Raw genomic sequence first — 14,448 nt, 5'->3', positions numbered from 1 at the left:
GAGCACTTTCGTAGCGTTGATTTGGGCTTGTGTGCCACTCTGACGCCCAGCGGTCATAGAAGTCTTGTGGTGAGTTCTGACATGTTCCTGATGTAGGGTAGTGTGATGAGTGTGTCGGGGCGTGTAGAATCTTTCTGATGCTGTTCTTATAGGCATCTCCTGACCCAGTTGTTTGGATGCCCATTATCCCTGAACACTTGGAACAGGTATTCCTCTCCTCTTGGCATAGTTCCATGTGGCTGCAGTGTGTTGTTTTAATAGCTTTCGCACACAGCTTTGTTTGTGTGCGCTGGGATGGTTACTGTTGAAGTTCAGTACCTGGTCCGTGTGTGTGGTTTTTCAGTGTACTTTCATTTGCAGTTCCCCATTTGACTTGTGTTATACCATGTCGTCCAGGAATGGGAGCCGTTTGTTCTTTTTTCCTCTTTGGTGAATCTTATTCCGGTGAGGGTGTTGCTTATGAGTTTGTGCGTCTCTTCTCATTTGGTCTGTCTAATGATGACAAAGATGACATCTACGTAGAGTGTCCATAGTTTAGGCTGGATATACAGAAGGGCAGTCCTTTCCAGTCTTTGCATCACTGCTTCTGCTATGAGTCCGGAGATAGGTGATCCCATGGGTGTCCCATTGATTTGCTCGTATGTTTAGCCGTTGAAGGTGAAGTGGGTGGTTGGGCATAGATCCCGTAATTTAAGCATGTTGTCTTTGGAGATGGTGTCACTGGGGTCGCGTTCTTATTCAAGTAGTGTTGTCATTGTTTCCCTTGCTAGTGGTATGTCTATTGATGTGAATAGGGCAGTGACATCAAACGATACCATGGTCTCTTCGTCCTCTATCTTTATGTCTTTGATGGAGTTGAGGAATTCTTGGGCTGAGTGAATGGAGTGGGGCGATTTGTTGACTAGGTGCTTGAGTCTTCTTTGTAGTTCTCTGGCTAATCTGTGCAATGGACTGCCTGGTTAGGAGACTATGGGTCTGAGGGGGACTTCTGGCTTGTGCACTTTAGGGAGGCTGTAGAATCGGGGTGTGTTGGTTCCTTCAGGTTTCATACTTAAGAATGTGTCAGAGATAACGGGAACTGCAGATGCTGGAGATTCCAAGATAATAAAGTGTGAAGCTGGATGAACACAGCAGGCCAAGCAGCATCTCAGAAGGGTCTAGGCCCGAAACGTCAGCTTTTGTGCTCCTGAGATGCTGCTTGGCCTGCTGTGTTCATCCAGCTTTACACTTTATTATCTTTCATACTTAAGAAGTTTGTTTTGTTGATCTGTCCTGTTTGTTTAAGTCTTTGTAGCGTGTATAGGACAGATCAACAACAGAACAAACTTCTTAAGAATGAAACCCGAAGGAACCAACACACCCCGTTTCCACAGCCTCCCTAAAGACCACAAGCCAGAAGTTCCCCTCAGACCCATAGTCTCAACGCCGTCACCAGAATAAGATTCACCAGGCAGGAGGAGAAGAACAAACGGCTCCCATTCCTGGACATCATGGTAGGGTACAAGTCAAATGGGGAACTGCAAATGAAAGTACCCCAAAAAACTGCACACACAAACCAGGTACTGAACTTCAATAGTAACCATCCCAGCGCACACAAACAAAGCTGTGTGCGATCGCTATTCAAAAGGACTACAACACACTGCAGCCACATGGAACTACGCCAAGAGGAGAGGAATACCTGTTCCAAGTGTTCAGGGATAATGGGCAGCCAAAGAACTGGGTCAGGAGATGCCTACAAGAACAGCATCAGAAAGATTCTACACGCCCCGACACACTCATCACACTACCCTACATCAGGAACATGTCAGAACTCACCACAAGACTTCTATGACCGCTGGGCATCAGAGTGGCACACAAGCCCACATCAACCCTATGACAAGTGCTCACTCGAACTAAAGACCCACTCCCCACCATGGACAGGGCCAATGTCATCCACAAGGTCCCCTGCGGAGACTGTGAGAAACACCACATTGGACAAACAGGAAGGAAACTAACAACAAGAGAACATGATCACCAACTGGCTACAGAAGGACACGACCGATACTCCCTCATCTCAATCCACATGGACAAGGAGAACCATGACTTCGACTGGGACAACACCAAGATCCTGGGACAGGCTAGGCAGAGACAAGCACGAGAATTCCTGGAAGCATGGCAGTCCATGAAGCATGCTATTAATAACACACTGAACTTGACCCCATATACATTCCACCACAGAGGAAACCCAGAAGTGAGGCAATCCATCGCAATGGACCCCAGAGTTTAAAAACCAGGCAGGAAAACACTTCATCAGAGGCTGCACTGAGGATGTTACCAAGCACGGTAACGAAACATCTGCGGAATAACAATCCAGCTCAGCGAGACAACCAATCTCAACTTCTGTTTTTGTTTCTGATTTATAGCGTCTGCAGATCTTTCGGTGTTGAGCTCGGGTATGAGTACGTTCAGTGAGAAGCCATCAGACCTGTGCAAGGGAACAAGCTGTTTACACTCTTCTGTAAACCTCTCAAGTCTGAAGATAGACAGTTTAATTGCCTCGTTAATTAAAACTTACAGCTCAATGCAACTGATAAGTTAGAGACCTTTATAAGAATGAACCAATCACCCTGTGCATCCTGCAAACAAATGAACAAATGTGGAGAAGGAAGATTGCGAAGCTGTGCTCTGACAAGCTAAATGATCAATTGGGGCAGTACAGAGACTCAGTGGTTAGCACTGCCAACTCACAGCATCAGGGACCCGGTTCAATTCTACCCTCGGGTGACTGTGTGTGCAGAATTTGTACGTTCTCCCTGTCTCTGTGTGGGTTCCCAATGGGTGCTCCAATTTCCTCCCACAGTCCAGAGATGTGCAGATTAGGTGGCTTAGCCATGGGAAATGCAGGGTTACAAGGAAAGGGTCTGGGTGGGATACTCTTCGGAGGGGCAGCGTGGACTTGATGGACTGATTGGCCTGCTTTCACACTGTTGGGATACTATGATTCTATGATCTCTTCCAAGCCCTGTGGGACAAGGATCACTGAAGTCCCTTCCCAATCATTCTCTCCATCCAGAACACCCTATTTTTATGTCTGTCTGCATGTGTGAAGAAAGGAGGTTTTAACTGGTAGAGTTATATGTCAAGGTTTATAATTGTCTATCTAGTTAGAATCTATTTGTAATAAACAGCAATTTTTGTTAAATACCAAAATCTGGTCCATGTTTCCTATTGGTCTGAGTCTAAAGGACAAGTAAATTGGGGAATTTTGCATATTTCTAAAAAAAACTTTAACTTTTGTGACAACTCCATTAATAGGAGTCTTTGATTTCTAATGCGCTACCCCTGTGATACGTAACATGCCAACTCCATCAACACTGACTTACTCGTTACTGACCCCTGACCCATGCAAACACAGGTCACATTACTCGGAATCACATAAACACTGACTAGACTGACCTGGGGCTTCTACATCCCCCCACCCACACTTCTACTCCTTCCCCAACTTAACACAGACATAGTGACCTCCACACCCCTATAAGGTCACTGGAGACTGTACCCCTTTTAGACTCTGAATCTCGCCTGTTCTCTGCGCCATGCTCATGTTTATGAATATCCAATAGATTTGCCCCTTCCAGGTAACAACTTCAGTTGCTTAAAGCATGCCCACCTCTCTCACAGGTGGGGGCTTCAGTCAACACACTATAAAATCTGCCTCACTAACACTCTGTTCTCAGCACCTTCCTCAATACTGTTGCCTCAAACCACAAATACACCTTGATGTTTTATCACTGTCATTTTAAGCATTCCTCCCCCAAATTCAGTCTTGTCCCGTCCTTATTTCCTGCCTCTCCCCTCAAACCCCTGTATTCTCTGTTCTTCCAGCACACATCCCATCGCCATCTGCCAATGATGAAGCAGTTTGGGCAAACTTTTGATAATAAAAAGCTTCAACTGAAGGAAAAAGCTACCTAGAAGTTATAAATATCCAGACGAGACAGTGTTACACATGAGGGAATAATTTCCTTAACATACTGTACAATGCAATCCAACTAGTGCTTTAAAATGAATCTGAAATCCAGTGGCACAGTGGTTCACCAAATGATGCATGAAATAAAAGAACAGCTTCTCTCTGTAACTGTGAATCAGGAACAAAAACAAAGTTGCTGGAAAAGCTCAGCAGGTCTGGCAGCATCTGTGAAGGAGAAAACAGAGTTAACCTTTCGGGTCCGGTGACCCTTCCTCAGAACAAAAGAGAACTATTTAAATAACTGAACTGGAGATATCTGCAAGGCTTTCGGGAAGAGAGTAGGGGAGTAGCACTAAACGGACAGCTCCTTCAAAAGCTAGCATGGACCCAAGGAGAGAATGGCCTCCTACTGAGCCATGTCATGCAATAAGTTTATCATTTAGCAGAGAAGGAGGAGAAATAAAAACAGAAGTTGCTGGAAAAGCTCAGCAGGTCTGGCAGCATCAGTGGAGAGAAAGCAGAGTCAATGTTTTGGGTTGATTGACCCTTCCTGAGAAGTAGGAGAAACTACTTCACACAGAATTGTGAGGCAGAGAGATTCATTGTCTCAGAAACTGCGTCCACGTTTAAGATGACATCGGAGAGGTGCGTTAAATGATTGGATGAGACATACCCTAGCTGCTTGCTCGGCTGGTCATCAGTGAGATCAGCGTCCCCTCTTGTCGACCCCTCTGGTTTGTGTAGGCTTGCTCAGCCTGAGCTGGGCCCAATTTCCAGGGGTTACCAGTCCATATTTCCCCAAAAGACTGGTCCCTGGCTCACTGTGAACTGACCTGGGGATCCGTATTCATGTCGAGGCAGCCGGCAGATCTTGGGCATCACCTCTATCAGGGTCTTCACATACTGCAGGATGGTGCCCTGTAACTGTGGCAGAGAATCAAACAGAGGCCATTAACCTCACTGGCAACTCCCAATCTCCCATCACTCTCCTTGTGTATCCCTGCCTCCCAAATCAACGCCCTACCTCCCCCTTCCCTGCACCCTACAAATTTATCTCAAGGACCAAGGGCAGCGGGCACAGGGGGAACACCACCTGCTGCAAGCTCTCCTCTGAGACACTCCCCACCTCACCACATCCCATCCTGATTAGGGCAGCACGGTGGCTCAGTGGTTAGCACTGCCGCCTCACAGTGCCAGGGACCCGAGTTCAATTCCGCACTCAGGCGACTGTCTGTGTGGATTTCCTCCTGGTGCTCCGGTTTCCTCCAACGGTCCAAAAGTGTACAGGTGGATTCACCATGCTAAATTGTCCACAGTGCCCCGGGATATTGGGGTTGGGTGGCTTAGAGATGGGGAAATGCAGGGGTCGGGGAATGGGTCAGGGTGGGGTGCTCTTCAGAGGGTCCACATTACCCTGGACTTGTTGGGCTGAATGGCCTGTTTCCACACTGTAGGGATTCTATGGTCTATGAGCCACATCACAGTCCCTTCCGTGCTACTGGGTCCCAATCCTTGATCTCACTGTCTGGATCAGAATACTGACAGTAAGTGACTAGTTCACAGCAGTGGCTCACCCACACCATCCTGAGGGCAATTAGGGATGAAGATGTTGCAAGTTTGGAAGTTCCCTTCAACAGACCCTGGGCGAGTCATTGCAGAGCAGCTCGCTTCTGCCACCTTGTGGCACCTTTAGCTGGGATGGATATTCAAGCCAATGGATGGGGGTGCTGGTCAAGCAGGCTGCTGTGTCCTGGACAATGTTGACAGTCTTGGGCGTTGTTGGAGCTGCACTCATCCACACCAGTGGAGAGTATTCCACCATTCCATGGCGGACAGGCTCTGGGTAAACAGGAGGCAAGTCACTTGTTGGCATTGCTCAACGTCTGATCTCCTGTAGTAGCCACCTCATATGCCTAGTTAGGGCACAGATAAGGTTCAGGCTCTCACTGATGAGGGAAACGCAGTTGAATGTCAGGATTATGTGGTGTTAGGTGTGCTCCGTCCCACTCCAGGGCAAAGTTTAAACCCACGTTCATTGGTCAGCTCCGCTATTAGAGGGGCAGCGCTAACGGAGCAATGCCCTTTCAGAGGGGCAGTCCTGGTGGAGTGTTATATCATCAAAGGGGCAGCACCGTGGGTAGCTCAGTGGTTAGCACTGCAGCCTCACAGCGCCAGGGACCCAGGTTCAACTTCACCCTCGCACGACTGTGCGGAGTTTGCACATTCTCCCCGTGTTTGCGTGAGTTTCCTCCGGGTGCTCCGGTTTCCTCCCGTAGTCCAAGGATGTGTAGGTTAGGTGGATTAGCCGTGCTAAATTGCCCATAGAGTTCAGGGATGTGTGCATTGGATGGGTTAGCCATGGAAAATGCAGGGTTACTGGGATAGGGTAGAGGGGGTGGGTCTGGGTGGGATGCTCTTCAGGGGATCAGTGTGGACCCGATGGGCTGAATGGCCTGCTTCTACCCTGTAGGGATTCTCTACTGATGGAGCAATGCATTTTAGGAAGGTCAGTCTTTCAGATGAAGTGTTAAGCTTGAAGCCTTGTCAGACCAATGTAGAAGATTCCACATTTTGATCAAAATCAAGTTTACCATTATTTATTCCCCAGGCAACATCACCAGGACAAATTATCCAGCCATGACCACAATGCTGTTTGGTGGCGGGGTGGGGCAGCTCGGCCCAAATTGGATCTGGTAACACTAATCACTGTTGTGCAGTTCAAGAAGAACTTTAAAGGCTGCAAAGCATTTGGGAAGGTCCTGTTTTCTGTGCTTATACAAGGTTGTGTTTTCTTTAGAGTCTTGCACGAGCCAACCATTTACCAGGCTTTTGACGATTTTCAGGAGCTCTTCCATCACCACAGCGATACCTTGGTAGCCCAGCAACCGGCAGATGGTCTTGAAGTGAGGGGGACCCACAAAGTTGCGGAAGGCACTGTAGATGTGTGTGAAGGCTATGTTCAGGGGCTGAGGAGAGAGGATGTAGAGAAAACACAGCCAGTCAGCAACATTCAGGTAGCGCCCTTTAACCACAATTGGTCCAATTGACGTTGACCAGTCAGAAGCAAGTAAGAACCCTTGTGGTGTCTGTTATTATTGGGTGTGGAATATATCCAGCAATAGCACAGGCTCAACGATCCCATTATCCCATTAGTTCAGCCACAACTGGTGTAAAGTAATAGGGTCATTGAGCTGTACAGCATTGAAACAGACCCTTTGGTCCAACTTGTCCCTGCTGACCAGATATCCGAAATTAATCTAGTCCCATTTGCCTGCATTTGGCTCATATCCCTCTAAATCCTTCGTCTTCATATAGTCATCCAGACACCTTTTAAATGTTCTAATTGTACCAGCCTCCTCCAGTTCCTCTGGCAGCTCATTCCATACACGCAACACCCTCTGCATGAAAAGGTGCCCCTCAGGTCCCTTTTATATCCTTCCCCTAGCACCTTGAGCCAACGCACTCTAATCTTGGCTTCCCCACCCTGGGAAAAAGACCCTGTCTATTTACCCTATCCATGCCCTTTTTGGTTTTGGAAACCTCTATAAGGTCACCCCTCAGCCTCCGACACACCTCAGAAAATAACCCCAGCCTATTCAGACTTCTCCCTGTAGCTCAGACCCTCCAATCCTGGCAACATGTTTGTTCATCTTTCCTGAGCCCACTCAAGTTTCACAACATCCTTCCTACAGCAGGGAGACCGGAATGTGGGAATCAGGCTGTAGCATTGCAGCAAGTTGCCAATTTAATGCCCCAACCCCTGAGAACGTGGGGATCGCCAAATTTGCACCAATTTCCAGCACATTTAAACAGCCATCTGTTGTCACTGAAATTGACGCGGATAATGGTGCAAATGTGGGATTCACCATAAGGAGTATCTGAGGCAAACAATATAGATGCAGTGAAGAAAAGAAACAAAAGTGTCAAACGGGTTTGAAGAAGAGTTCGGAGGTGCTTCAGGAGCACAAACGCCAATGCAGACCCATTGGGCTGAATGGCCTGCTTCTGCTGTGTAGAATCAAACAAATCCCACACAGGGTGCGCACAGCAGTTAGCACAGCTGCCTCTCAGCACCAGGGACCCGGGTTCGATTCCACCTTCGGGTGACTCTCTGTGTGGAGTTTGCACGTTCTCCTTGCATCTGTGTGGGTTCTCTCCGGGTGCTCCAGTTTCCTCCCACAAATAAATGCAGGCTAGGTGGATTGGCCAGGGCAAATGTGGGATTGCAGGGTTTGGGCGGGATGTTCTTGGGCCAAATGGCCTCTTTCTGCACTATAGGGAATGCTTTGAGTGTTTGGAACATTTCTGGATTATGCAGTGACTGCACTAGAATAATCAGGCTGTCATTTGGAGGTTTGGTAATGGTCAATAATTAGATATTTTCTCTGTGTGATCACAAGGCATAATTTTCTAACTTCCCATTGTGTCAGGAAGATTACAGCGGAGGTTGAGGACCTTTGCTGCGATTCCCAAAGCAAAATGCTCAGAAAATTGGACACCACATGGGCGCAAATTTCCGATGCACGCCCCTGGCAACAATGATATGTGCAGAATTGGGAAACTGTGCGTCAAATCATCAAACCAAAGCCCAGTAGAAGGCTTTCCACCAATATCATCTACCTTGTCACCCACTGGTGTTCCAATAGTTTAGATGGTTACTAAAGATCTCACTACACCACAAAATTGGTTTTCTATGCATGTGAGGCGAAATATCACATCGCACTCTCCACAGATCCCTTCAAACCCAGAGAATTTCTCTCAATATCCCAAACAATGCCAAGAAACAAACAGATTATTACAGTCAAAGAAAATGGGAACTGTAGATGCTGGAGAATCCGAGATAATAAAGTGTGAAGCTGGATGAACACAGCAGGCCAAGCAGCATCTCAGGAGCACAAAAGCTGACGTTTCGGGCCTAGACCCTTCATCGGAGACGTGGATGGGGAGAGGGTTCTGAAATAAATAGGGAGAGAGGGGGAGGTGGACCGAAGATGGATAGAGGAGAAGATAGAAGGTTGTACAGTCATCCATTTTGTGGTAGCCAGTGGGATACTATGGGCACAAAATGGCTGCCTCTCAAGGAGACAGTGACTGTTTTTCCATGAATCTGCACCAGGATGGGTCACAAAACACACCCAAACAAAACTGCCAACAAAATTCAAATCAGATATAAAATTTGAAACATAATAAAGTGCTCTTCACAAGCTGCTGTTTGAGAATCCAGCAAAACTCTAATTTGTTCTAGCGTCACATCATGAATCAGCTCTCACTCACCTTTGACCCATAAAGGTAATATGGCTGGACACTGGCAGGCTTGTCCCTCTGAGGCTCATCTGTAAAGGGAATTGCTGTCCGAACAAACCTGGGTTTGCAGAGGAGGAAAATAGTTTCAGCGTGAGAGAAATAAATGTGATTCCGTGAATCTCATGGATGCCGGCAATCTAAGATTTTAAATGGTAGAACACTTTGCAGATCAAAGTCATAACATCAGAGTCAAACACTATAAGGGTAGGTACAACATAATGTTAAATACACGATGTAGCTTTCTCTACTCTTTCGAACCGCAAGTAAATCTCTCTCAACACTGTCCTTTTCAGACACTTCCAGGACAGGGACAGCACAAGGTTAGATACAGACTAAAGCTCTCTCCACACTGACCCATCAAACACCACAAGGACAGGGACAGCATGGAGTTCGATAAAGAGTAAATCTTCCTCCTTGCTTTTCAAATGAAGCTCCCTCTCCACTCTGAGGGCAAGCATAGCATGTTGTCAGACACAGTGTAATGCTACCTGTACTGTTTTAAAATGTCCCAAAGGCCCAGCGAAGCTCTTTCAACACTAATCCCATCAAATATTCCTCGGACAGGTACAGCATGAGGTTCGATGCAGAGTGAAGCTCTCTCTACACTGCCCCAAACACTCTCAGGACAAGGCACAGCCAATGTCTGGGACAAAGGGGTCTATCAGGGCCCAATTAGTGCAGCTTTCTTGGCTTTAGGGCCAGGAGCAGGGTTGTACATTGTACCCAAGGTCAGACAGGACTGGGGACTGGGGTCCCATGACAGCGGTAGCACTGGGTCTCCTGATTTCAGCCCCTGGGCTTGGGCACAGCACAGGATTGAATACAGAACACCTCTCCATTCACCAATGTATCGAAGTGCTGATTTCTTCACAACCTGTTTCATTCACATTCATCGCCTCACTCTCCACTGCTGGCCCTTTCCGAGTCCTGGACACTGCAAGCCTTCCGTGGACAATGACTGCTCAGGGATCAGCGACCGGAACTGTCAGAATGTGAAGACTGTAAACTGGGACTTTGGGAAAACTAAAATGCCAGATCAAGTGCAGACAAACTGGGAGAACACAGTCACAAATTGTGAAGGAAAGGGCTGGACTGGTTAGAAACTAAGCAACTGCTTGTAGCAGTCGAGGGGGTCAAGAATGAAGACAAATTAAAAGCAACAGATTTAGCAAAGGTGGAACACCTTCAACAGGGAGCTGTGAGTCTATGGGATTCACTTGCAGTTAGCGACTGAAGTCTCGACACCAAAGCTCGGGCCGAGGAGGTGGCTGAAGGAGAGATATCAAGGGACATGAGGAAAGGGCAGGAAAGCGCGGCTACACCGATGTGCTCAGCAGACAGCAAACATCAGCAGCAGACAGATGGGCTGAATGGCCTGTTACAACGTGTTCCAAGTAGCTGATGAGCAGAGATTCCTCACGGTTAAAGATTCGGAAGAACAAGGTCACTGCCTTGAATCCACACCACAAACTTGGTTCTCTAGCCCCCACCTTCACTGCCTTCCCGTTCACGGCCTGACGCAGGACTGTCTGGACCCCGTATCTGACCCCATGATGAGCATCATTACCAATGCACTAAAATCAACACACTTGGACCAACTTCGCAACATTGTTGCCTCTACCTCTGCTTCAGCTCAGCAGCTGCTGAAACTGCATCATTGCTACCTCTAGATTTGGCTATTCTGAGAGTTGCACGATGAAGAACGTCCAACCCTCTTCTCTGAAGCCTTTCCAAAGTGAGGAGAAGCACGGAGAGTGGGACAGCTCGTTGGAAGCAATCCCATTCACTGGGAACGTGGAGGAGAAAAGGCCCTGAGGTGATATACTCCACACCTCACCCGTCAAAGAGGCGGCACTCACCGATTGGTCGACCCGTTGTAGCAGTAATTGGGCAGGAAGTCAAAGTTGAGCTCCCAGAAGACGTGCAGAGTGATTCGTCCATACGGAGCAGATACGTTGTGATTGGCCTCCCTGAACATGGCATCAAAGCTGTCCAGGGTCATGTGTTTGCAGAGGAGACGATGGGTGAGACGATTAACCTCAAACAGCCACTCTAATTCCTATTGGGGTCAAATAGCAGAGGACTCTTTCAATATTGTTTATGAATATACAACTCAGGAGCAGCAGGAGGCCATTTCACCCCAGATAACAAAGTATGGGGCTGGATGAACACAGCACCCCAAGCAGCACCTTAGGAGCACAAAAGCTGACGTTTCGGGCCTAGACCCTTCATCAGAAAAGGGGGAAGGGGAGAGAATTCTGAAAGGAATAGTGGAAGTGGACTGAAAATGGATGGAGAAAACAGGTAGAGAGGAGAGTATGGGTAGGGAGGGAGGGAGGGAGGGAGGGGATAGGTCAGTCCGGGGAGGATGGACAGGTCAAGGGGGCAGGATGAGGTTAGTAGGTAGGAAATGGAGGTGCGGCTTGAGGTGGGAGGAGGGGATAGGTGAGAGGAAGAACAGGTTAGGGATGTAGGGACGAGCTGGGCTGGTTTTGGGATGCAGTGGGGGGAGGGGAGATTTTGAAGCTGGTGAAATCCACATGGATACCATTGGGCTGCAGGGTTCCCAAGCGGAATATGAGTTGCTGTTCATGCAACCTACGGGTGGCATCATTATGGCACTGCAGGAGGCCCATGTTGGACATGTCATCTAAAGAATGGGAGGGGGAGTTAAAATTGTTCGCGACTGGGAGGTGCAGTTGTGTATTGCGAACCGAGTGTAGGTGTTCTGCAAAGCGGTCCCCAAGCCTCCGCTTGGTTTCCCCGACGTACAGGAAGCCACACCAGGTACAGTGGATACAATATACCACATTGGTAGATGTGCAGGTGAACATCTGCTTAATATGGAAAGTCATCTTGGGGCCTGGGATGAGGGTGAGGGAGGAGGTGTGGGGGCAAGTGTAGCACTTCCTGCGGTTGCAGGGAAAAGTGCCGGGTGTGCTGGGGTTGGAGGGGAGTGTGGAGCGGATAAGGGAGTCCCGGAGAGAGTGGTCTCTCTGGAAGGCAAACAAGGGTGGGGTGGGAAAAATGTCTTTAGTGGTGGGGTCGGATTGTAGATGGCAGAATTGTTGGAGGATGATGCGTTGTATCCGGAGGTTGGTGGGGTGGTGTGTGAGGATGAGGGCGATTCTCTTTTGGTGGTTATTGTGGGGGCGGGGTATGAGGGATGAGGTGTGGGAAATGCGGGAGACACGGTTGAGGGCGTTCTCGACCACTGTGGGGAGGATGTTGCGGCCCTTGAAGAACGAGGACATCCGGGATGTGCGGGAATGGAATGCCTCATCCTGGGAGCAGATGCGGCGGAGGTGAAGGAATTGGGGATAGGGGATGGAATTTTTGCAGGAAAGTGGGTGGGAGGAGGTGTATTCCAGGTAGCTGTGGGAGTCGGTGGGCTTGAAGTGGACGTCAGTTTGTAGGTGGTTGCCTGAGATGGAGACAGAAAGGTCCAGGAAGGTGAGGGATGTGTTGGAGCTGGTCCAGGTAGACTTTGGGTTGGGGTGGAAGGTGTTGGTGAAATGGATGAACTGTTCGAGCTCCTCTTGGGAGCACGAGGCGGCGCCGATACAGTCATTAATGTAATGGAGGCTATTTAACCCCTCTAGCTTTCCCTATCATTCAATAAAATCATGGCTGATCGTATCGTAACCTCAAATCTCCATCCCCACTACCCCTAAAACCTTTTACCTCCTCGCTCGATCTGAATCTACTCCTGGCTTAAAAATATACTGGACTCTATGTCACTATCTCTTCAGGAAGTGAATTCTAAAGGCTCATGGCTCGTTGACAGAAAAATTTTTACCTAATTTCTATTTTAAATAGTAAACCACTGATTTTTAAACGTCGACCTCTATATTAGTCTATTAGGCCATCCCTGAAATACCTGAAAGTGGTTGAGGCCAAAATATTATTTACTTTCAAGAAGGAGGTAGTTGCAGTCCTTATAGCTCAAGGGAAATGTTGGGGAGGGACAGGGGAGGCAGGATTTAGGGTACTGAGCTCAATGATCAGCCATGATCGTACTGAGGAGCAGGCTTGAAAGGCTGAATGGCCTACTCCTGTTTCAAACTTCTGTCTTTTTTTAACTTCAGTCAAGTCACCTGTCACTCTTCTGACCTCCAGTGGACACCAAGCCCAGTCTGGCCAAACCTATTCTCATAAGACAGCCTTCAGGTCTCAATCTAGTCAATCTCTGAATTATCCACAATGCATTTATATCCTTCCTTAAATAAGGAGCTCAAAAGTGTAGACAGTAGAAGAGATCTGCTCTCACCACTTCTCTACATAACTGAAACACTTATGTTCAATTCCTCTTGCCATAAAGGATACATGTATATTAACACTTTGTGACTCACACATGAGGTAATCCAAAATCTTTTACACCTCCGAATCCCACGGTCATTTTCCATTTTAACAATATTCTACATTTTTAATCTTCCTGTCAAAGAAAACAACTTCACATTTTCCACATTATACTCCACGTTTCAAACTTTTAACCAATCACTCAAACAATCGATATCTATGTGCACCCTCCTCCTGTCTCCTACACAACCCATGTATTCAGCTCTGTGAAACTGCGCCCCTTCAGTCAGTTAGCTGAACCAGTGCAAGCAAACACAAAGTTCCCTTGACCTGACAATCTTCCACAGATCAGCCAGCACACACATGAAGTAAGGACCTTCGGCTGGTGACCCACAGATTCAGGGCAGGGGGAGATCTGCTGGTGTTTGACACACTCATGCAGAGCAAGGAGAGAGAACATGACACTCCCTTTGCTCCGTACTCTGCAGCAACTCCCCCAAAGGTGTTCTCACACACACACACACACACACACACACACACACACACACACACACACACACACACACACACACACACACACACACACACACACACACACACCTTGTAACCATGCAGCACAGGAGGGTGGCGTTTGGCTTGGCATAGCTCACCCTTACAGATCTTTGAGGCTGACATCCAAAATCCCTGCTTGTCACTTACCTTGAAGATGATTAACATTTGTAAAATGTAGAATAAAATTTAATCAACGCCTCGGTTACAAAGTAACTTCCAATGAACAGCTCACCAACATTTGTAAATTCTGGTTGTAGCACAGAAACATAGAAATTCGCAACAGGAGGCGGCCATTCGGCCCCTCAAGCCTGCTCTGCTATTCAATATGATCATGGTTGATCATCCAA

At 47.8% G+C, this 14,448-nt stretch overlaps 1 protein-coding gene across 4 annotated transcripts in view; it reads right to left on the bottom strand.

Annotated features, from left to right (window-relative positions):
• Positions 1 to 14,448, bottom strand: part of cyfip2 (cytoplasmic FMR1 interacting protein 2) — a 146,926-nt gene that overhangs the window by 13,960 nt on the left and 118,518 nt on the right. For all 4 annotated transcript variants that reach the window (XM_059650574.1, XM_059650577.1, XM_059650576.1 and 1 more), the window contains exons 22-25: positions 11,110 to 11,309; positions 9,221 to 9,308; positions 6,769 to 6,912; positions 4,780 to 4,870 (exon numbers count right to left, since the gene is read on the bottom strand). In XM_059650574.1, coding sequence (XP_059506557.1) covers positions 4,780 to 4,870; positions 6,769 to 6,912; positions 9,221 to 9,308; positions 11,110 to 11,309 — 523 coding nt within the window. The remainder of the gene's footprint in view (positions 1 to 4,779; positions 4,871 to 6,768; positions 6,913 to 9,220; positions 9,309 to 11,109; positions 11,310 to 14,448) is intronic.

The sequence above is a fragment of the Stegostoma tigrinum genome, chromosome 13, assembly GCF_030684315.1.
Source record: "Stegostoma tigrinum isolate sSteTig4 chromosome 13, sSteTig4.hap1, whole genome shotgun sequence".
Lineage (NCBI taxonomy): Eukaryota > Metazoa > Chordata > Chondrichthyes > Orectolobiformes > Stegostomatidae > Stegostoma > Stegostoma tigrinum.
This window is presented reverse-complemented; position numbering and strand designations above follow the sequence as displayed.